This window comes from Kwoniella europaea, chromosome 1, assembly GCF_036810445.1.
Source record: "Kwoniella europaea PYCC6329 chromosome 1, complete sequence".
Lineage (NCBI taxonomy): Eukaryota > Fungi > Basidiomycota > Tremellomycetes > Tremellales > Cryptococcaceae > Kwoniella > Kwoniella europaea.
The window spans coordinates 11,091,700-11,112,814 of record NC_089487.1 but is presented as its reverse complement, the minus strand read 5'-3'; the positions used below and the strand labels follow the sequence as shown (position 1 = coordinate 11,112,814).

At 43.6% G+C, this 21,115-nt stretch overlaps 8 protein-coding genes across 8 annotated transcripts; 5 read left to right on the top strand and 3 right to left on the bottom strand.

Annotated features, from left to right (window-relative positions):
- Positions 1 to 1,798: 1,798 nt before the first annotated feature.
- On the top strand, positions 1,799 to 3,636 carry V865_004220 (uncharacterized protein; the record flags this gene model as incomplete). The annotated part of the gene is made up of 8 exons (XM_066228005.1): positions 1,799 to 2,357; positions 2,437 to 2,607; positions 2,677 to 2,740; positions 2,798 to 2,819; positions 2,888 to 2,994; positions 3,065 to 3,124; positions 3,270 to 3,357; positions 3,454 to 3,636. The coding sequence occupies 8 exons, from the start codon at positions 1,799 to 1,801 to the stop codon at positions 3,634 to 3,636; spliced, it is 1,254 nt and encodes a 417-aa protein (XP_066084102.1).
- Positions 3,637 to 3,911: 275 nt separating this feature from the next.
- V865_004219 (uncharacterized protein) lies at positions 3,912 to 5,290 on the bottom strand (the record flags this gene model as incomplete). The annotated part of the gene is made up of 3 exons (XM_066228004.1): positions 3,912 to 4,653; positions 4,745 to 5,082; positions 5,153 to 5,290. The coding sequence occupies 3 exons, from the start codon at positions 5,288 to 5,290 to the stop codon at positions 3,912 to 3,914; spliced, it is 1,218 nt and encodes a 405-aa protein (XP_066084101.1).
- Positions 5,291 to 5,755: 465 nt separating this feature from the next.
- V865_004218 (uncharacterized protein) lies at positions 5,756 to 9,529 on the top strand (the record flags this gene model as incomplete). Its single annotated transcript, XM_066228003.1, has 5 exons — positions 5,756 to 5,968; positions 6,039 to 6,149; positions 6,238 to 6,317; positions 6,384 to 7,999; positions 8,073 to 9,529. The coding sequence occupies 5 exons, from the start codon at positions 5,756 to 5,758 to the stop codon at positions 9,527 to 9,529; spliced, it is 3,477 nt and encodes a 1,158-aa protein (XP_066084100.1).
- Positions 9,530 to 10,100: 571 nt separating this feature from the next.
- On the bottom strand, positions 10,101 to 11,317 carry V865_004217 (uncharacterized protein; the record flags this gene model as incomplete). The annotated part of the gene is made up of 3 exons (XM_066228002.1): positions 10,101 to 10,828; positions 10,975 to 11,093; positions 11,202 to 11,317. The coding sequence occupies 3 exons, from the start codon at positions 11,315 to 11,317 to the stop codon at positions 10,101 to 10,103; spliced, it is 963 nt and encodes a 320-aa protein (XP_066084099.1).
- A 1,157-nt stretch (positions 11,318 to 12,474) lies between these two features.
- On the top strand, positions 12,475 to 13,942 carry V865_004216 (polyubiquitin; the record flags this gene model as incomplete). The annotated part of the gene is made up of 6 exons (XM_066228001.1): positions 12,475 to 12,486; positions 12,546 to 12,711; positions 12,777 to 13,004; positions 13,073 to 13,448; positions 13,515 to 13,664; positions 13,729 to 13,942. 6 exons carry the CDS (start codon positions 12,475 to 12,477, stop codon positions 13,940 to 13,942), a joined length of 1,146 nt encoding a protein of 381 aa, XP_066084098.1.
- Positions 13,943 to 14,328: 386 nt separating this feature from the next.
- V865_004215 (uncharacterized protein) lies at positions 14,329 to 15,747 on the top strand (the record flags this gene model as incomplete). The annotated part of the gene is made up of 5 exons (XM_066228000.1): positions 14,329 to 14,380; positions 14,445 to 14,499; positions 14,649 to 14,959; positions 15,083 to 15,331; positions 15,440 to 15,747. 5 exons carry the CDS (start codon positions 14,329 to 14,331, stop codon positions 15,745 to 15,747), a joined length of 975 nt encoding a protein of 324 aa, XP_066084097.1.
- Positions 15,748 to 16,046: 299 nt separating this feature from the next.
- Positions 16,047 to 18,881, bottom strand: V865_004214 (uncharacterized protein; the record flags this gene model as incomplete). Its single annotated transcript, XM_066227999.1, has 6 exons — positions 16,047 to 16,488; positions 16,677 to 16,927; positions 17,011 to 17,143; positions 17,231 to 17,314; positions 17,414 to 17,480; positions 17,582 to 18,881. The coding sequence occupies 6 exons, from the start codon at positions 18,879 to 18,881 to the stop codon at positions 16,047 to 16,049; spliced, it is 2,277 nt and encodes a 758-aa protein (XP_066084096.1).
- Positions 18,882 to 20,203: 1,322 nt separating this feature from the next.
- Positions 20,204 to 20,783, top strand: V865_004213 (uncharacterized protein; the record flags this gene model as incomplete). The annotated part of the gene is made up of 2 exons (XM_066227998.1): positions 20,204 to 20,220; positions 20,432 to 20,783. The coding sequence occupies 2 exons, from the start codon at positions 20,204 to 20,206 to the stop codon at positions 20,781 to 20,783; spliced, it is 369 nt and encodes a 122-aa protein (XP_066084095.1).
- Between the last annotated feature and the right edge of the window lie 332 nt (positions 20,784 to 21,115).

Sequence of the window (21,115 nt, the reverse complement as noted above, 5' to 3'; positions counted from 1 at the left end):
CGTTTCGGATCCATCATCAATCACGATCAGAGTAATATTCCTCCACTTACATCTTGTATAGACGTTCTGATTGACGAGCTTCTTTATCTAGGAGTGTCCTACGCAATAAACGTTGATCGTCCAGTAGATGCACAGCAGATTAGGTATCAGAAAGAAGCAAGTGGGTCCTGATGTCTTCAGATCTTGACGAATCCGGGGATAGTTGATCGATGCAAGTTAGATGTTGATCTGAAGGAGTACCAGATAATTATCTACCACTTCCACGCGTTTGGTTTCTTTGGGTATCTTGACGAGATCGATGGATTCACGTTGAGGGGGATTAATGAACGTAGGTAGGTAATGCAGAGATGATCTTCGTTGGTATGATTAATGGAAGGTGAAGGAATGATGATGATGAGAAGAGTGGTTTTAAGGGAAAGGTCCAAAAGAAGAGAAACTCGAGGGCGACAAGGGGGGTTTATGGTTACACCATACTTTCAGCTAAATCCAAGAAATGGTATGGGTTCTTCGTTGGCTGTGACTAGCGTTCTTAAGGTGCTGTTCAGGTTCAGGGTCAATTAGTCTTTTTTTCGCTCGTTGATTGGTGTTTAAGGGTAAAAAGCAAGAAGACAGGCATTTTAGTCAATTGTGGGGGGAGAAGAACTCAGGTACGTACGTACATTAATGTATATATGTACGGCCGGAGTTTTCTGTTTTTTTTTTCGATGATGAAGCGGAAGGAAATCCAAAAAGCAAACCCTGGAATCTGATCAGGCGGGTTTAAGCTCAAATGCGGTAAGAAAAACGTACACGTACAGTAGTGAGTTACAGAAAAAGAAGAAATCGGATGAGTCACTTTTGTACCATCCCAACTCAATTACGTGGCGTTGGGACTGTAGAGAGAAAGATGCGATTACACACCCACCCTGAAGAAACGTGGACAAGGATCTTGGACACCAGACCAAGCCAAATACGATGGAGAGCGGATGCGTAAGTTTCGGGATGATCGTGTGGGAGATGGAGAGTTTATCTAGAATGATTGACGTATACAAAAAGTACCACATCCACCATCTTGTTTTGACCAAGACCCTCTTTAACTCCCATCGATCAAATGACGAAAAACGTAGCAGCGTTCTAGACCAAATGAGTTGTTTGTGTACTACGGAGGTTTATTTTACATCATAGAGTAGGTTCCTTGACTACCAATCCGATCTAAAATAAAAATCCTCCGAAGTGTATTGTCATGCCGTAAATCCCATATGTGTAGGACGAAATCGCCGAAAAGTAAGAATTATCGATGGAACCTTTGTAACATGTGGCATATAACATATCACTTGTAGGCTGAGTGGCTATGACGCAAACTGGTCAAGTATGTCACTGGATGCAGGTCATTTCGAAGCGCTATCACCATTTGCAGCACAGTGACATACCCTTGTCAAATGATGCTCATATTTGAGCCGCATTGTACTCTTACCTCCTATATACAGGGAAAGAACAAAGAGGTTGAAAAGAGTTCATCGGCGTAACTACCTACACACGTCAGAGAAGACCTCTTCTTTTTCCCCTGGTCTAATCCTTTCACTGCTAATCCTTTATGTCTACTCCTGCCAATTCGATGCTGAGTCAAAGTAAATACTGACGTAGATGACCGATAACCTATGAAGGCATATATATATAACCTTGATGCTTTTCTATACCTCATTGCTGAACTCATATACGGTAAAATCAACAAAGCTCTTTGCATAATATCTAATTGCCATTATCAAGATCGATCGCTCAACTTTCCAATTCTCAAAATATCATTCTCCGACCACCCAAGATGTCCGCTTCTGAGACCCGAGCCCAGACTTCCCTTCTCAACATCATCCGTTCCGCCGATAATTTCCCCTCTTTCACCACACCCTACCCTACAAGACACCCCTTAAACGGTAAGAGATTAATCCCATTACATCTCACTCTCAAAGATTTCCAAAATCGTCTCCCGCCCATTGGCTTAGTCCCCAGCGATCTGTTGAAAGATCTGAAAAGTGAGAAGCGTCTGCAATTCTTTTCGATCTTGAAGAAATTAGAAGGTAAAGAGAAAGAGTTGGCTAAAAAATCGAAAGACAAGAAGAAGAATAGACTCGCCAAACAACAAGAACAAGAACAAGGAAAACCTCAAGACGAAGAAGGTGTTCCGGAAGGCGAACAGGTGATTGAATCAGGTGGTAAAGATAAGGAAGAAAAGAAAAAACATAAAGAAGATTATAAACTTATCGTTCTTGCTATTTTCTTTTCTGATGAAGTGAACAAACAAGGTTTGAAAGCTCGAACGGAAGTTATGAGTAGAGTAGTGGGGAAATGGAGAGATGCAAACAAATTCCCAGAAGCTATGAAATGTGAGTGGAGACAAACTGATTGATCAATGTATGTTGTTCTCATAGGGCTAACTTGGATTTGTTGGAATCAACTTGGTAGTATGGATGAACGAACCTTTCCCTATATACGCTTCGAACAAATCGAGCTTGTGGCAACAATCTCAAGAAGTTCAACAAGAAGCTAAGAAACCTTTTGGTAATGTCGCTTTTGAGATTGAACGTGCTGCGACGCCCATCTTGGGATGTACAGCTTTAGGCGTCCATATGACAGGTGAGTAGCCTAAATTGTGTTTGAGATATACCGTGCTGAATCTGATGTCATGTGCTGTACGGGAAATAGCTTACGAAGGTCAAGGTGATGAGATGAAAATCTGGATCCCTAGAAGAAGTGCTAATAGGATCAAGTGAGTGATTTTGCGACCGTGTAGGGATTTAATAACTTATAAAATAAATTGCGATAGGTCTCCGTTGAAATACGATAGTGTGAGTGATTTCAATCAACGGAGACGAAAAAGAAATCACTTGCTCATTTTACTAGTAATTTCTGTTAGACCGTTGCCGGTGGTATCCCATCTGGCCACACACCCCTCGAAGCTCTCCTTGTTGAATGTAAGGAAGAAGCCGGATGGGATGAGGAATTGATCAAGAAATATGTTAGGTAGGTCTCTATCATCTTTTGATCTAGCGAGCATACAAATCAATTTCCTTGATATGGTACGATACGGTAGACACGCAGGAATGATCTCTCTATTCCAACTCACCAAATGTGGTGGACTCGCACCTGGTACGTGACTATTCATTACCCTCAATCCGGGTGCTCGCGCTTCATGGCTGACAACTGTTGTGATTTTGCAGACTCTGAGTAAGTATAACACGATCCACTATCTATATGGCCAAGTACATTATACTGATTCAATCATTTGATGAGTGCAGTTACGTCTTCGACCTCCCGCTTCCTTCTTCAGATTCAGCTGATTACATCAAGCCTGAACCCAATGACGAAGAAGTAGAGTCCTTCCAGGCAAGTCCATACACTTAACCCTTTGCCTCTCACAATTTTTTTCGAGAATTTTGACGGAAGTACTAATAACCTTGCTATTGGTTTTTTGCCTTATAGCTCCTTTCTGTTCCAGAGGTGATCTCCGCCTTGAAAAAGAATGAATTCAAGCCCACCTCAGCGGTCGTTACTATTGATTTCCTAATCAGACATGGATTTATCAACCCCGAGAACGAAGCGAATTACGCTGAGATCGTTAAGAGAATTCATAGGAGGACTGGGGTAGCTGGTCCAGGTTATTAGTTTAGATGTGCTCTGTACGAGTACTGTTCGCTTTTATATCAGTCTCAAACGGATCATCTCGCTCGGTTCTCTTACTTCCAGTCAAATCCATCGAGTCCTATTTCATTAATTAGCGTTGATCTCCTTTACGCTAATGCATCAGTGTTCGTCTTGTCTAGTGATTAGATCACCAACATGACCAAGTTAATAGTGATGTACGTTTGATTCATGAGAATAAGTTGTACTTGTTCATCCGTTGAACTCATCGTATACAACGTTGGAGTAACATTTCGATTTTACTCGGGATTCCCAAAAGCCGGTGGATCCTTCCTTCTACTCTTATTCCTCTTCCTCTTCTTTTCTTCTCCACCACTACCACGCTTCATTCCCTTCGCAGCTGTCGCCTTTTTGTTGTTAGTCTCACCGAGTTCATCCTCTAACAAGCTGAACGTCTTTTCCCAATCCGTTTCCTTTATCCAATCCTGAGCCCATCCCGATCCTCCACCATTGCCTTGAAGGGGTTTCAACTTTTTACCTGCCCTATCTCCCGATCTATTAAGGAAGTTAGATCCTAACAAATCAATTTGTAATCTTGGACATTGATTCAAAAAATCTTCTAAATCCAATCCAGATCCATGTTGATCACCCATGTCTATATCTATATCCTGTGTGCTGGATGACATTTCAGGTAAGGGTGAATAAGCTGGTATATAAATTCTAAATAAACTGCCATTTTTCGGTATGACCTTTACTTTATTGTCTATCTCTGTAACTATCCTAAATGTCGAACATGTCTCTTCTATTATTACACCTTTTTGATTCACCAATGATGGGTTCTTAGATGATATGACTGTTATTTTCATACCGGTAAAATCAGCTTTGGATAATTTTGATAATACAGCTTCGGAATTTGTTGTCGGCGTCACATTGTTGGTAGTGTTGGTAATCGATGATGAAGGAGATGGAAGGGGAGGTAAAGATAAGAGTTGGAATAGGTAATTCGCATGAAGGTGATTGAGAGGTATCAGGGAATTGTATCTGAATGAACACAATACCAAGTCAGTCATGATACATCTGCAGCCCAAAAGGACAAATGTCAAATCTATCATAAAACACACTTCACACTTACGAGATCTTCGTCCCCTTGTTCATAACTCCCCCTAACCTTCTCCTAACTTTCCTCATCCCACTTAATCCCAATTCCCTCCGTTCATCCTCTTTCCGCTGCTGTTCATCTCTGACTTTCTGCAATTCACTTGGATATCCCCTATTTCTCTTCTTCCCTCTCACCAAAGGTGATATACTGCTACTGCCCAGATTCGGTAGAGTGGTAAATGAAGAAGAGGTAGGATCGGAAGTTTGGAGTGTTTTACCTGATAATCTCGATGAATAAGTGATTGGATCTAGGGATAGTAATGTTGGTAAGTTTGGAGTCGCTGAAGAAGGCAAAAGTGGTATGATTGGTTTCTGAGTGAATCAAGTACCATCATAAGCTGCTGTCAATGGGTGTCACAGACGGTCTGGGACATTTACGTACTTTGACCTGTCCAGATATCGGTCGATAGGCGTCGATAGGTTGGATTGGACCGGATCCACCGGACCCCGAAGGAGTAGGTGCGGGGGAAGACATCCTACTTGATGATGCGGATGCAGAGGTCGAAGATACAGCTGGCATCGCAAAAGACCAGCGTGATAATCTGGGTTTGTGATATAGCTTATGAGACTAGACGAAAGTATCGAATATATAGTTATTGAAGAGAGATGAGTTCGGACCTTTTTTCTGAAATTTAACTTCTACCAAATAATGGTACAAAGTGGAAAGTGTAGTGTCTGTGCGGGGCCGCAAACAAGACACGTTAATAGGTGAATGAAGATACTCGAGCACAGTACAGTTGGATCATCTCTCACACTCTCACTCCTCTGCATATCACCGTGTACAATCAATGGTCGTCAGTACACTCAAGAGTCGTGGTTGATAGAAAGGAAAGAAACAGAATAGCATAGGATAGGATAGGATAGCTTCCACGAAACATACGATACACCTTTTGACAAAGTGTAGTAACGCGCCGCTCAAGTATCACCATCCTTTACCTCGATCAATTATCATCAATCACAATTACGAATAACGAACATAAAGATAATGTCAAGACCCAATATATCGTACCCTACTTCTATACCTGGTCCTTCCACTTCCACTTCATCGTCGACCTCCTCATCCTTCGACGCAAACGCAAGACCGAATATGGGTTTGGATCCTAGTCCTATAGGTAGAGAAGCTGGTGGGAATGGACATGGCCAGGGTGGTGGTTCCAGTCAACCCCCTAGGAGGTCGAGTGGATCGAGTAGGTCAGCTGTAAGTCATATTACCAATATCGTATCATATCAGATGCAGTATCTTATTGTTGTTTTAATGGTACATATAGGGCCAGTACACTTCTGCTCTAGATTCTTCCATCACTAGATTACTGGTCACTACAAAGCAGCTATTGCAAGGGTTGGAACAATGGTCGCAAGCTCTTATATCAGAGACTGATGTGAGTGGTATCTGCCATGTGCCCTCGTTTACTTACGCGAAGTAATGTTGGAGTGATCCAGCTGATATATACACTTATAAACGAACAGGTCAGCGATATTTATGTGAGATTAGGAAATGGTTTTGAGGTTTGTATACAGGCATTCCACAGAGCAGGAATATCAACTCAGTGAGCTCAAACATGTCTCCTTCAAAGCACACCTCATTCCTAACTGACTCTGGACATTACTCCCAGCGAACTCGACGCAATACCTCAAGATTTACGAGCATGTTTGGAGCAATGTCTATCTTACGACCAGAATCACGAAACGTTAGAAGTGTACCTCCCTGAGATCCGTCAGATCATATATAATCTCCTTCATGGGTTGAAGCAGAAACAAGCAGCTTACAAGAGGTTGATACAAGATCGACAGAGGAATGATCCATCTCCGGCAGTAGTCATGCCCACGGCTCAGCCGACTGGAACAGCTCCATCAGCTGGACTTTCACAACGCAAACCGTCGAAAGGGGAAGCGATCCCAATTCCGCCACCTGAGAATGATCATAGGATGACGCACAAATCAGGTGGATCAACCAGCTCGACCAGTCCAGCTTCTCAACATTCAAATTTACCTAGTACCAAAGTACCTTCCTCATCAGCTCTAGCGGAAAGAGGGAATAATCGGACTGGTCTGCCTAGTAGACCGGCACCTCCAGATGCCTTCCGTCCACCACGTATGAGGGCTCCTGAGCAGACTCATCAGCATAAACGATCAGCTTCACCCGTCCCCATGCAGCAAGAACCGGTAAGACATCAACTTATCGACAATCCCGTACCGGCTGCACCTTCACCTCCACCGACTATTCAAGTGCATAATTTACCATCGAGCAAACCCCCTCCCAGACCAGATAGATTCAGCAGAGATAGTTATAGCTCTCAGAGACCGGTATCGAGGTTCTCAGCGGATTCGGATATCACCAATGGATCGCCTATCAGATCACCTTCAAATAGAAGTCCAGCGAAACAGCATGAACAATTACCCCAGAATACGACTGAGGAGTCTTCAAACCAGCAACCTCCCATCCCACCCTCTTTACCTGTTCTCAACCTTCCAGCAGGCCTCGATCTGCCTGACGAGCCTCAACGCCCGGCTCCTACACCTCCGGCCCCGGCTTCCGGTCAGTCCATAGATGGTTTACCAGATGTACCTCCAGAAACGCGAGCGACTCTGGCTGCTTTGCAGAGATCTGATGCGTTAGAAAGAAGAGCGTCAAAGCGATTCTCGAGCTATACATTCAACAAGATGTTACCTGGTTCTCCCGGGAAGAAGTCAGGTATCGGTAGTCCCCAGAGACCTACAAGGAGGGCAGATCGACCACCACCCATGCCAGCTTTGCCTGAATCACTTACCAATGCTGCTCTAAACAAAGCTGTATCTGCTGACGCAGATCCACTCATCTCGCCGACTTCCACTACACATTTACAAGCTAATGGCGAGCTGGCTAGACCCACCACGCCCACTGGTGATGTACTGTCAGATGATCAATCTGATCGATCAGTTCGAGTGGTCAAGACTCCCGATCCGGATGATATAGGTCAAAATGCTACCCCCAGACCTCGTTCGTCAGTTTCTGCTCCGACGAGCGTATCGGTTTTCTTACAGATTGGTAGACAGGTGAAGAAGGCCACGGTGGATTTACCTGTCAGTATGTCCAATCTTAGGTTACTCTTCATGGAGAGATTCGAATATGATCCGGGGATGGAGGATTTCCCGGATGTGTATATCAGGGATAATAGGACGGGAGTACAATTTGAATTGGAGGATATGGAGGAACTGAAAGATGGTTGTGTGCTGAACTTGAACATCGAGCGTAAGTCTACTCGTACTACCAAATCTAGCATAATTGAATGTAGGCTGATTATCAATTGTAATATGGGGTATAGCCCTTGATCAAGTGAAACAGCATTTCGATACTACCTTTGCGAGTTTGATGCAGGAAATAAAAGATATGAAGAAGACGATTGATTCTACCCGACGACACTCTATGACACCTTCGCCCTCCTTACTTGCTGTATCGCCATCTGCTCAAATGTCTCGTCCATCCACCATCGTCCGTCGACCATCTTCAGAAACCATCGCTCCTTCTTCATCCACTACCGCCGTTCCCACCGGTCCGCGTCCGGGATCGCCCTCACCTCGAAGCGGGCTTGCCAAGCTCACCCCGGAGAAAGAAGCTGAATTGCAAAAACAGCATGACGAGCTACAATCCCTTCGAAGAGACCTGGCAGTCGTGCGTCAACTTCACGTTGATTTCCTAAACGAGACGAAAGAATCATTTGGGAAATTACGGACTCAGAATTCAGCTATGAGGGATGTAGTCAAAACCAAGATGGGAGGTAATAGAGCCTTGTTAGATAATTCAAAGACGAAACTTGAATCACAATGTCAAGATACGATCCAATCCGTTGAAGATGTTTCTGATCTCATCGATAAAGCTCGAGAAGATGCTTCCAAGAGATATGTCACTCCTTCAAAATCACAGATGAACACTATACAAAATGATTTGGAAAAAGCTAAGAAATTAGTTGATCAGTTAAGTTCGGATGTTCAATTGGCCGATCCTATGTGGAGAGCAACTTGGCAAATTGAATTACATCGAGTGATGGAAGAACAAAAATTGTTAAGTTATCAGATTAAATTATGTACGGATCTAAAGAAGGATTTAGATGATGTGGAAGTTATATTTGGTAATGTGAAGGATTTTGTCACTCAAAGAACAATAAACGGGGGAAGGGTAGCATCGTCTGGTAAAGCTTTTATGAAACCTGACTCAACCGAAGAGGAAAATACCGAGGGGGGGATTGGTAATTTGTTGATGGAAATCCGAACTAAAGAAGGTGATCCGAATTCAAGATTGAAAGCTATTGAACAACAGCAAAGACAACGTGAAAAGGAGAAGATGAATAAAATTGATGAATTTGAAGAAGAGTTGAAATTGGGAAGTAAGAAGTTGAAGAAAACGGGTGGAACGGAAGAAGCTGAGAGGATAAGACAGAGAAAGAATGAAAATACCTTGAGGAAGATGATTAATGGGGAAGTACTCAGTCCACAAAATACTGGAACGACTATTGCTAGAGCGTTAAGTCCACAGTTGACTGGAAATACACCGAAAATACTTAGTCCGCAATTGACTGGACCTACCGGACAACAACAACAACAACAACAGAGAGCGATTACTCCCCAACGGACTGGGACGGGAGATAGCGCAAGTAAGAAGTTAAGTCCGCAGATGACGGGTGGTAGTATTAGTCAGGTACTTAGTCCGAACTTGACTGGTGGGAGTGATAGTAGGAGCAGAAGGGGGAGTGGTCATGGGAGTCTGGAAGGTGAACAGAAGTAATGTAGGTGATGATCAGATAGAGCTAGATGAGATAGTAGATAAGAGATAGAAGATAGGATATTATTGGTTTCTTGTGGATTGCAGTATCATAGGATACGATCAGCCATTCGAATAGTACGCTCCAAGTATCATAACACCCACACACATATACATATAATGAAGTAAAATAATGTAATGTAATGTAATGCATGTTTATACAAAAAGTCATGAATACGAAGAGAGTAGAAGTATGACATAAGGATAGTTTTTGTTCATAAAGTGGATTTAAATGAATGAATGTGATTTTGAATGCGCATCGTGACATACGAGGATGTCATGAGAATGGGGAAAAATGATTTTATATACAAAGCCCTCAACATTGACAAGACTGTTTACTGCTTCTCCACGCAATTAATCCTCTTTCTACTTCTTCGCCTTTTTCACCTTAAACCTCGATAGATCCCTCGATTGATGTTATTCTCATCCAGTCCAACAGAAACACACAAAACTAACAAGAAGAATACCAAACCAAACAAATAAATGTCCAACATCAAACTCTTCCACTCAACCTATCCCATTCTATCCTAACTGACTATCCCTGAGCTTCCACCGATGCCAAAGCTTTTTCAACTTCTCTCATAGCTTTCTCCGCACTTACACTTTCCCTTCTACCCCTCCCATTTGTATTACCATTCGGAGCTGTACTAGATCTAGTTTTCAAGCCCTGGGTGGCAGACGGATCTAGAATGACGATATTTGGTTCACCATCTGAATCGCTAGTCGACCTGGAAGCAGCGAGCGAATGGGGATGAGGGGAAGTTTCATTATGTGTAGGTAACTTGTTGGCTGCTGCAGAAGATGAAGAGAAACTCAATACTCCTCCACCGAATGAACCGCTAGCTCGATTATTCCAAGATGAACTTGCTGAGGAAGTTCGATGATGTCCCCCACCTCCACCACCACCACCACCACCAATACGTTGAGGAGCTGTCGATCCTCTCACATGTCCCCCTACCCCACCATTGAGGACGTTGGAGATTGATCCTCCAGGTTGGATTGATATGGATCCCGAACCACCCTTGTTGAGCGAGTTGGTTACTGACATAGCCCTAGAGTGAATTTGGGGTTGAGCAGGATCGTTATTGGTAGGGAAGGGGAATGAGATTGATCCGTTGAGTGCTGAACCGGTTGATCGATGGCCTAATGAACGTGCCGCGAGAGATTGGATGATCTGAGCGGCGTCGGGTCGGTCATAGGGTTTGATAAGGCCTGAGAATTGAGGAGGGGGATGGAGAAGGAGAGAGAGGTAGGCTCGTTTGGCTATGGGTGTGAATATGACGAGTTAGTTTATTCACCGCTTGATGAAGGAGATGTACACCTGGGCACGATGAACTATAAAGGAGCAAAAGACAGAAGGTTTTATAATAGTGTACGGAAATTGGATATGTTATTCAGACACCACTCACCGATCGAAGCATCAGCAAATACAACCAAAGCGTTAACGTCATCTAACCACTTGATTCGAAATCCACCTTTCTCAGCTTCCCAGTCTTTGAACATGTTTTGAAGGTCTCGAGTCTTGAGGCTGCGAAGCAGTACCAGAGCTGTCAGCTATAGAGCTCAGAAGTTCTCTCGAGACATGGTGAGAGGACAGATGGCGGTTCCCAATAAGGGGAAGAAATGCCAGACTCACTCTGCCGAGAAATTAGCTAAGTGTAGGATCCTGGTCACAGCGGCTGATAATGTGACGGGCGTAGAAGAGGAGGAAGGGGCGGCGAGAAGAGTGCCGTTAGGAAGTGAGATTGACATTGTCGTTTGTACGTTGGAGTGATTCTTGCTTTACTGGTTTTATACGTTAGATCCTGCTGTATTGCTGTTGTTGAGTTTGAGTTGGATGATGATCTATTTGCTTGTGGTTGCTGTTGGGTCTTCAAAGGAGGGGGCAGATAGACGTGGAGTGAGTTGAAGTACAATGTATGGTTCTTGATCTTGCTGACGTTAATGAAGGTTGTTCAGTAAATGAGATTGTGGTTGTGGTCGTATTTAGCGTGTCAAACGCGAGTGTGTGTGGGTATGTTGATGGTATGATATGGTATGCTATTTGTTGATGACCGTGATAGTGACAGGTGACAATGATGATGAGAACAAGATGAGATGAGATGAAAGACTGACTCCTATGAGTATGTAACAAATGATGAAGTGGGTGTGTGAGTGGCCAAGCAAGGCTACGCTACGAACAACCAAGACGCAGACACTCCAGTTGGGTTAACCGGTCAAGAAGTGAACCGTGCATATCCCAGACACGCGTCATCCAATGCCACATTCGGACATACCCGTTTCTCCGTCTACTTATGTGCTCGGTATCTCAGATGGCTGAGTCAGATAACGAGTGACTGGGTTGCAGGGTACTCTCTCTTACTGCAAGCGTCATTTCCCCATACGGATACCCGGGGAAACATATATATAGATCATCACACCATTCACATCACTCATCCCCCTCTTCCTTCCTTCTTATCTACTACGTGTAACCCAATCATCCATTCAAACATCACTGTGAGTATTTCGCTCCCTCTTTCATTCCCTCCTCACTCCCCACGACAGGCATACATGCGCTGGATGCATAGGGAGGATGGATGCATATGGATCAGTGGTTGGACGATGGGCGATAAGACGTGACACGCTGATCGTTGCCACCCAATCTTATCCTTCTGTAACTGCGTTTCAAACCGCGCATCCATTCTCCCCTGCTCTACCATCTATCTTCCCCTACATTCCACGCCTTTCTACGCCCTCCTGGACTGATAACACTCACCATCGCCGATGTTCATGAACTACCGATCAGGACATGAATGCTGATTATACCCTCTTCCTCCTATCTTTCTTTCACTTATCAACCTCCTCTTCATTCCTCTTCTCGATCTACAGACTCACTCATACAACCCTACCTGCGATAAACTCAGAGCAGCATGCAAATCTTTGTAAGTCAACTTACACTTCATGCCATCGTTGGTTGATAAGCTGACGGTCCCGGCAATAGGTCAAGACCCTTACCGGAAAGACAATCACCCTCGAGGTCGAGTCATCCGATACCATCGACAATGTCAAATCCAAGATTCAAGACAAGGAAGGTATCCCTCCCGATCAACAGAGATTGATCTTTGCTGGTAAACAATTAGAAGATGGTCGAACCCTCTCCGATTACAGTGAGTTTCCTTCTCAACCTTTTCCGATTTATGCAGGATGTTGCTGACTAATTCGGTCGTCTTAGACATCCAAAAGGAGTCCACTCTCCATTTGGTCTTGAGACTTAGAGGTGGTATGCAAATCTTCGTTAAGACTCTTACCGGAAAGACCATCACCCTCGAAGTTGAGTCATCTGATACCATCGACAACGTTAAATCGAAGATTCAAGACAAAGAGGGTATTCCTCCCGATCAACAACGATTGATCTTCGCCGGTAAACAACTCGAAGACGGTAGAACCCTTTCTGATTACAGTAAGCTAGCTTCCACACTTGGATCCCATGGGTTGGTTCACAGCTAACATCTGTTCTTATCTTCTCAGACATTCAAAAGGAATCTACCCTCCATCTTGTGCTTCGTCTCCGAGGAGGTATGCAAATCTTCGTCAAAACCCTCACCGGTAAAACCATCACCCTTGAAGTTGAATCGTCCGACACCATCGATAACGTCAAGAGCAAGATTCAAGACAAGGAAGGTATTCCCCCCGACCAACAACGACTCATTTTCGCTGGTAAGCAGCTCGAAGATGGTCGAACTCTTTCCGACTACAACATCCAGAAGGAATCTACTCTCCACTTGGTATTGCGATTAAGAGGTGGTATGCAGATCTTCGTCAAGACTTTGACCGGAAAGACCATTACGCTTGAAGTAGAGTCTTCCGATACTATCGATAACGTCAAGTCAAAGATTCAAGACAAGTGAGTCGAACATCGAGACTGTCTGTTGGTTATATACATAATACTGATTGCGACTTCGTCTTGCAGAGAGGGTATCCCACCTGATCAACAACGACTTATCTTTGCCGGTAAACAACTTGAAGACGGGCGAACATTGTCTGATTACAACATCCAAAAGGAATCTACCCTCCATTTGGTACTCAGATTGAGAGGTGGTATGCAAATCTTTGTCAAGACGTGAGTCAGCTTTCCAGATGAACGGTGATCTTATAGAAGCTGATAATGTACCATTTCTGTCTAGTCTCACTGGTAAAACAATCACTTTGGAAGTTGAATCATCCGACACGATTGACAATGTCAAATCCAAGATCCAAGATAAAGAAGGTATCCCACCTGACCAACAACGATTGATCTTTGCCGGTAAACAATTAGAGGACGGTAGAACTTTGAGTGATTACAACATTCAAAAGGAATCAACTTTACATTTGGTTCTTAGACTGAGAGGTGGACAATAGGTCTGCTCTTCTTTCGAACTGTTGTACCTCTTCTACCTGTTTGTGCTTTAGCTTTGTTCCGTCCTTTGTAAATAAATTATTACATATAAGATTTGATTTGTAGGCGAATGAATGGTCGAAGTGTTCTTTGGTATTCATGAACAATCAGCCAGCAGATCTACCTCTGATCGCATCAAATAGCAAGTGAGGACGATTGACTGCATTACGAGCACTAATGGAATGGTGAGATTGAGTGCAAGTGTGAAAGGTGGAGGTTGATCATCCTAACTTGTCCGATTGTCGATTTCGTTTATTCGTTCGTCCTTCGATTTGTTAGAGTAGAATCTTACTATATATCTAACATCGTGGACTACCTCAGTTACGGTCTCTGTACAGTCTAATTCGGAATGGCAGCATCTGTACCCAAGTTACTAGTGGTGGGAGGGAATGGGTTTTTGGGTATGTGCTATATTTCGGTTCTAACTTTCAGCTCACGACCCCTATCTAACATGATCGTTCATAGGCTCGGCAATATGTAAAGCTGCAGTCACCAAGGGATGGGAAGTGAGCAGTATGAGGTGGGTCAGACGTCTACTGCGATCAAATCGGCATTGCCTCTTCCTTTCCAAAATCAATTGATACCATAATACTAACCAACACCATACACTTCATCTCCTTCTTCAAAACGAGGACATATAAGCTGACCTAGACTTATTTCTGGTTACAGCTCATCAGGTAAACCCTATACCACACCCGCAGGACACAGTCCAGCGTGGTCCTCAAAAGTCCAATGGGCTCAAGCGGACGCCTTTGATCCATCGACATACGAGCATTTAATCAAAGATCGAACGAGCGTAGTGCACACACTTGGGATATTACTCGAAGATACGGGGTATAAGGCGTCCATACGTCAGGGTGATCTATTGGGTCTAGCGGGTAGTTTGATCAAGTCTACCAATCTGGGAGGAGGGGATGGAAATCCATTGAAGAGTGAGGGGGATAAGAAGAGGGGTTATGAAGGGATGAATAGGGATAGTGGTGAGTTGAATTTTTCACCTAAATGAATTCGAATATATCGGGTTATACTGTTCTGTAGGATAATCAAAGATCTGGATAGTATAGAAATATCATATGCTGACCCTACTGAGAACGAAAATGTAGCTATCAAAGTGCTCGATACATTCTTATCTACCTCTATCTCTTCATCATCCACACCCTCGTCGATAGCCAAACAATTCATCTACATCTCAGCGGCAGATGCGTTCCGACCGTTAATCCCGTCTAGGTACATCGAGACGAAGAGAGAAGCAGAGTTGGAAATAGCTAGGAGGTGTCAGGTGTATAATCATCCTGAACAGGAGCATGGACAGAATGAAAATGAAATAGTAAAACCTATATTTATCAGACCGGGTATGTTTGGCCTTCCCAAAAATTCGTCTATTTCAACAATTCACAATTCAGCTTTCATCTTCGTATGTCAAAGATATATACTAATATACAAAGTTTGTTGTACTACAGGGTTGATGTATCACCCTCACATACGTCCACTCACTACCCTCCCTGCATTCCTCATCGACCTCTCATCCAAACTATCTTTAAGATCAGGTATACCCAATCCATTCGCTTCGAAATCGCCTTTACACGGTGCTTTGGAATCCATGAGGACTTTCCCACTGCATGTTGATCACGTTGCGAATTCCGTGTTGAGGTGTATAGAAGAGTCTCGCGCACTCGGGCAAGAACAGGAAGAGGGGGAAGGGTGGGGTGGGGCGAGGGTCGTGGAAGTTCAGCAGATGAGGGAATGGGCTGGATTGGGAAGGAAGTAGGAAACTTCAACTTGGTTGATTATTCATCGGAAGGTGATACATCATGAGCATATGCATGGGTATATATATGTATAACACGTATGATGTACAATATACGGAAGGGGCCATAAGAAGAAGAAGACCAAGACAATTAGTCTAACGATGTTCGACACAACGGAATAACCCTATTCTACTGATGGATAATTCAATGGTTTGAAAACTTTCAAGTACAAGATCCTATTTCCTTACAACGTTTCAAGTCATTAAATTTTGATGGTATGATAACCATGACACTGGTACATCGTGATCAGCCTCCCCCTTCATCCCTCATCCCTCATCCGTCTCCTTTTTGCACCTTGGACTCTTCTCAAACACTTCAATTCCCTCTTCCTTCCTTCCCCGAACCTCTTCCACATCGCACTCGCCCTGTCCTTCCTCTTACAAAGTGTCTTATATATTCTATTTTCGATCTTTTTCTTATCCCTCTGATATCTTTTAAGTAACTTATATTGATTTACTTCCCAGTCGGTATCAGGTAGATTGACGATATATTGTAAGAAGCTAGATTCCAATTTAGATCTTTCTTCTTCCAACTCTTCGACCCTACTGGCCGGAATCCTTTTGATCTTAGTCCCGGTCTCTGAATGACTGCGAGGTCGTCGATGGTATCGATGATACCGTGGTGTTTCGAGCAAGATAGGGATTGAATGAAATATTGGATGTAAGAGGATTGATCGGAGGGATGAAAGTTCGATTGAACCGCTAGATATCGCCAAAGTGGAATTAGAATATGTCTGCTCTAGTGGTAGATAGACGGATAACGGATATGAAGGGGAGACAAATGCCAAAACAGTGCTTACTATCCTATACTGTTTGTTGCAAAATGCAATTCATTTTTAACCAGTCATCGTAAGTTATCATCAAGCATTAAAACGTCCTTCCCGACTCACCCAACATGTCTTTTCCCTTGACCACCATGTTCACTTCCTCCTCCACCTACATGCACACCTGCGATCCTGCCTTTACCTATCTTCTTCAATAACTCAATCAGGTCTTCCTGACGTTCGGGATCGTTCAGATCAAGCTCTGCGATATGTACGTGCGCGAGATCGAGACATACTCTCAAGCGTGGGTGGGGGAACAGAGCGAGGAGCAGAGCAAGTGATTGGAGTGATGTGAGTGAGGTGGGTGAAGGATGGACCTGCCAGGACGATCATCACGGTAATTGAGCGTTGGTTCAGTTTGATTTGGTTTGAAATTGTTGGGAACGTGGACATCACTCACGGTATTTTCAATCGCCAATACCACTCCTTCCGTACTATCCAGTATATCCTGCAAATCACCCATGAGCATGTCCAGCCTATCTCTATCTATTATATCTCCCTGTATATCAACGTCGTGTCCTTCCGATCCTAGACTAGAGTATATAAGAAACTCCGATCAGTTCGAGATCAATGATTAATCAGGATCAGGTATAATCATAATCGCAGGATTGTCAACCTACTGGATGACAAGCGTTGGTATACCCAGCGTTCCAGCTAATTCCATTTCTGTAATGATACTTTCCTTGGAATGATCTCGAAGATGTCTATGGACAGAGAGCTCTGTCAGCAGGCAGGTCTACTTGAGGAGGAATGAGGCAGGTGAAAACGATATGTAAGGTTTACCAAAGGTCTACAGTACTTACCTATCATGAGAGAGCAGGTTCGTCGCATGTACGGCATGAGCCATAGAGTTTCTTCGGAACTCTTCATCTAAGTTGGAATTATCATACAGATCGATCAGTCACTCTCATTAACTTCAATTTCAAATTCAAGCGATAAGGTGTATACAAGACCAAGCGAAGGGGACTAACCAAACGATCTAAATATCTTTGCAGACTCTCTCACTTCCGCGTCATCCTCCCTCCTCTTAACTCCTCTTTTAGGCGGATTGATGAACATATTCAATCCACCACACTCTCTCATATTGACTACTTGGCGCTGGTAGTGATCTTTGTATTTTCTTAAGGCGGCGAGTATGCCACCATCCATCGATACGTGCGAGATGAAATTGAGCGATACTTCACCATCTCCACTGTTGTTTTCTAACTCTATCTGAGAGGGTGTAGGAGGTATGGTAGGTTTGATATCTCTCGAAGGGGAAGGTGTAAATATCGGTTGACAGGGTGGTGTGAGATCATAAGTTGGTTTATGTGAGATGGAACCGGGGGTATAAAATCGATAGGGAGTTGGTGTATCTGGTATCCACCCTGGTGAAGGGATATGCAATTGGGCTTTGGTTCTATTCTTGAGGGGAGAGGTCGATGGCGAGGGTGAGGGGGAGAATTCATCTGAATCACAAATGGATTGTGGTCGAGGTTGAGGAGAAAGAGGTGGTGTTCTACCTCGACCTCGAGGAGTACCCAGCCCTAATCTCCTAAAGGGGCTATCCAGACCTGGCGTGGACGATGGGAGTGGGGAATGTGAATGAGAAGGAGGGGTACCAGGTTCGGCGAGATAGTGAAATGACTCAACTCGATGATGTCCTCTTGGTGTACCCAATCCTAAATTCCTGAGTGGACTTTCCAATTCCACCTTCACTGCGCTAGTGTCTAGTATGTCTTTTTCCGTCTCCTGTCCATCTCTATGTCTCCTTCTAGGTGTAAGCTGTTGAATTCTAGACGAAGGAGAATCATCACGATGAGCGACAATGGGTGATTGGAGGGTGATGGTGGTGTTCGAAGCGGGCGGCGTGAGCGATAATTGTTTGATTGCATGATTAACGGACTTGGACTTGCGAGCAGACGGAGTAGAAGGAGAGAGGCGATTGTCTGGGTCTTCAAGCTGCGCATAACGATGGGCCTTGCCTGAGGAGGCAGAAGGAGGTGTTTGTAATTGTGTTGATACTTGAGAAGCTTGAGAGAATTCTAATTCGGGTACCGAACCTTGATTGAAAAGAGAACATTGTGAAGGCGGTGGAGAGATGATGGGTATATCCGGGGATCGATCAAGTGATGAAGGTGTAAATGTAGGCGTTGAGAGTAGGGATTGATTGGACAGCGATGAATATCGTACTTCGTTATGAACTGGTGAATGAATCGAATCAAAATCTTCTTCAGTTGCAGAATTATTATCGTTGTATGTGGACGAATCCGATTTACCATCCGTATGCATTGTTTACTGTATATCATACTTGTTGTTCTCCTTGTCATCGAGGTATACTTGAATGGATCGTTTATATCAATGGTCATTGCTTGTTTTAGTTCTAAGAAGAAAGAAGAAGAAAACACAAAGAAAAGAAAGAAAAGATGAATTGATTGAGGGTAGTATATGTTAGTGCATGAAAGGTGTAGAACATGGTTCAACTTGTTCCGTCATAATCCAAGTATACCATACTATACTACTGTACATTTCATTAGCATCTTCATTAGAAATCCATCCAAGCATTCCTACCCAACTGAGTGAGTATACTCTGACTCCAACCCATCGAAAGTGTTCAGCATTAGTATGTCCATTAGCCTCGAGACTAATCAGTCCATCTTCACTCGTCCTAAGCATGTAAGAATCGTTCAAAGACTGCAATATGCTATACGAGGGGGCTGGTGATTCGAAAATGAGGTCAAAATGAGTCGAAGCATTAGTAAAAACCTTTAGAATCGAGCTGTAAACACTTTTTATGATATTTGATGAATTGGGCGAAAGTGTGAAAAGGATTAGAAGTGGGTCAGAGATAAACGATCGAGAGTTGGGGGGGTTTGTTGGTGATTGGAGATGCCGAAAATAGATCCGAGCGTGGGTGTATGTGATATGATAATTGATGGTACCTTAAAATGATATATTGAAAGAAATACACGTCATCGACAACCCCATCATAGGGCGCAGGACAGGTACAGTACAAGATGAGATGGCATCAACATCCTTTGGATCCCCATCTATATCCACATCTGCATTGTCACAGACACTGTATCAATCGAGTATCGTTCTAACATGCAAGACTGGACTCTGCAATCCCACCATGGGACCACGACATCAGACGAGGAAAACAGGATGACCTGATGCAAAGCTGAACAGACCAATCGCAGTGTTACCCTTAACGCATGAGCCATCCGACAACACAACAACACACATCCAGACCCTCTCTTTCTACTTATTCTCCTTTCATCGCGTATAAGTGACAATGCGAAACGACGGAAGGACGCTTTGACGTCTATGTGACATCACTCCCAACTATGGAGTGAAAATGCGTTAAATCCTTTGTCAATTGATGGAAATGACGTTGATGGGTTGTTGGATTGTGTCAATGAGTGGGTCCAACGTATCCAGGATCAATGTATATATAAGACAACGACAGTCATATTCAACCTCAACTCCATGCTGACAACGCAACTTCAACGAAATTACGAATACACCAATACCTTCAGAGTCATTTGACATTACCCAGATAACAACTCGTCGAAATCAAGTATACACCCCCATTGAGAGAAATACAGGAGAAGATGTCGGACCAACAACAGTGAGTGGCGATGGACTCTCTCCCCTCCTCTTTCCTTCATTCCCTCGTCTGTATGGTGTGGAGACGATAGCCATAATTCCTGCTGGAAACAGATCCGTTTGATTTTGATCTGTTTCTAAGTGAACTCTCACGATTTGCTCATCCCATCATCTAGCGCATGCATCTCCCTTTCCGATCCCTGGGCTGACATACATATGTCTCCCTAACACAGACAACAGCTCCAACGACAAGAATCCAATCAATCCAACCAACAAGAATATGCAGACGATGAAAAAGCTCCATTTGAAAATACCATTTCTAACGGAATGATCAAACCTGGTCAACCAGGTGATGATGGCGATTCGACCAATGCTGTTCGAGATGTAGCTTTAAACCCATTGGGGAAGAGGAAGAAGATGTTATCTGAACAGATTGGTGAAGAAAATTTGAAACATGTCGGTAAGAAGGATGGGAAAGAGGATAATGATTCGGGTTCATTGAAGATTAGAATTCAATTGGATTTAGATGTTGAAGTTCATTTGAGTGCTAGAGTGAAAGGTGATATCACTATTGGTTTACTCTAATCGTCTATCATCCATCACTACCACTCTCGCTCTATCATGGCTTTGTGTTTTGAGATGGACCGGGGAGGAAAGGTATAAATCAGAAGTATAGCAAAACAGCAGAAGGTGGACGTGTATATTGAGGATATGTCTCATATGTCGGAAAATGTTTACTTGTAGCTCATATACACGATACACGGTATGAACGTAATGATATCAAATGTCATCCTAATCATACATATCGCATAAGTATGCAGCTAACATTTTCCCTCGCTCGATATATATGGGGCTAGGCTGAACATATCCTGTCTTTAGAACCGCTCGTCAATGCAACGCACCATGCATCCCGAAAT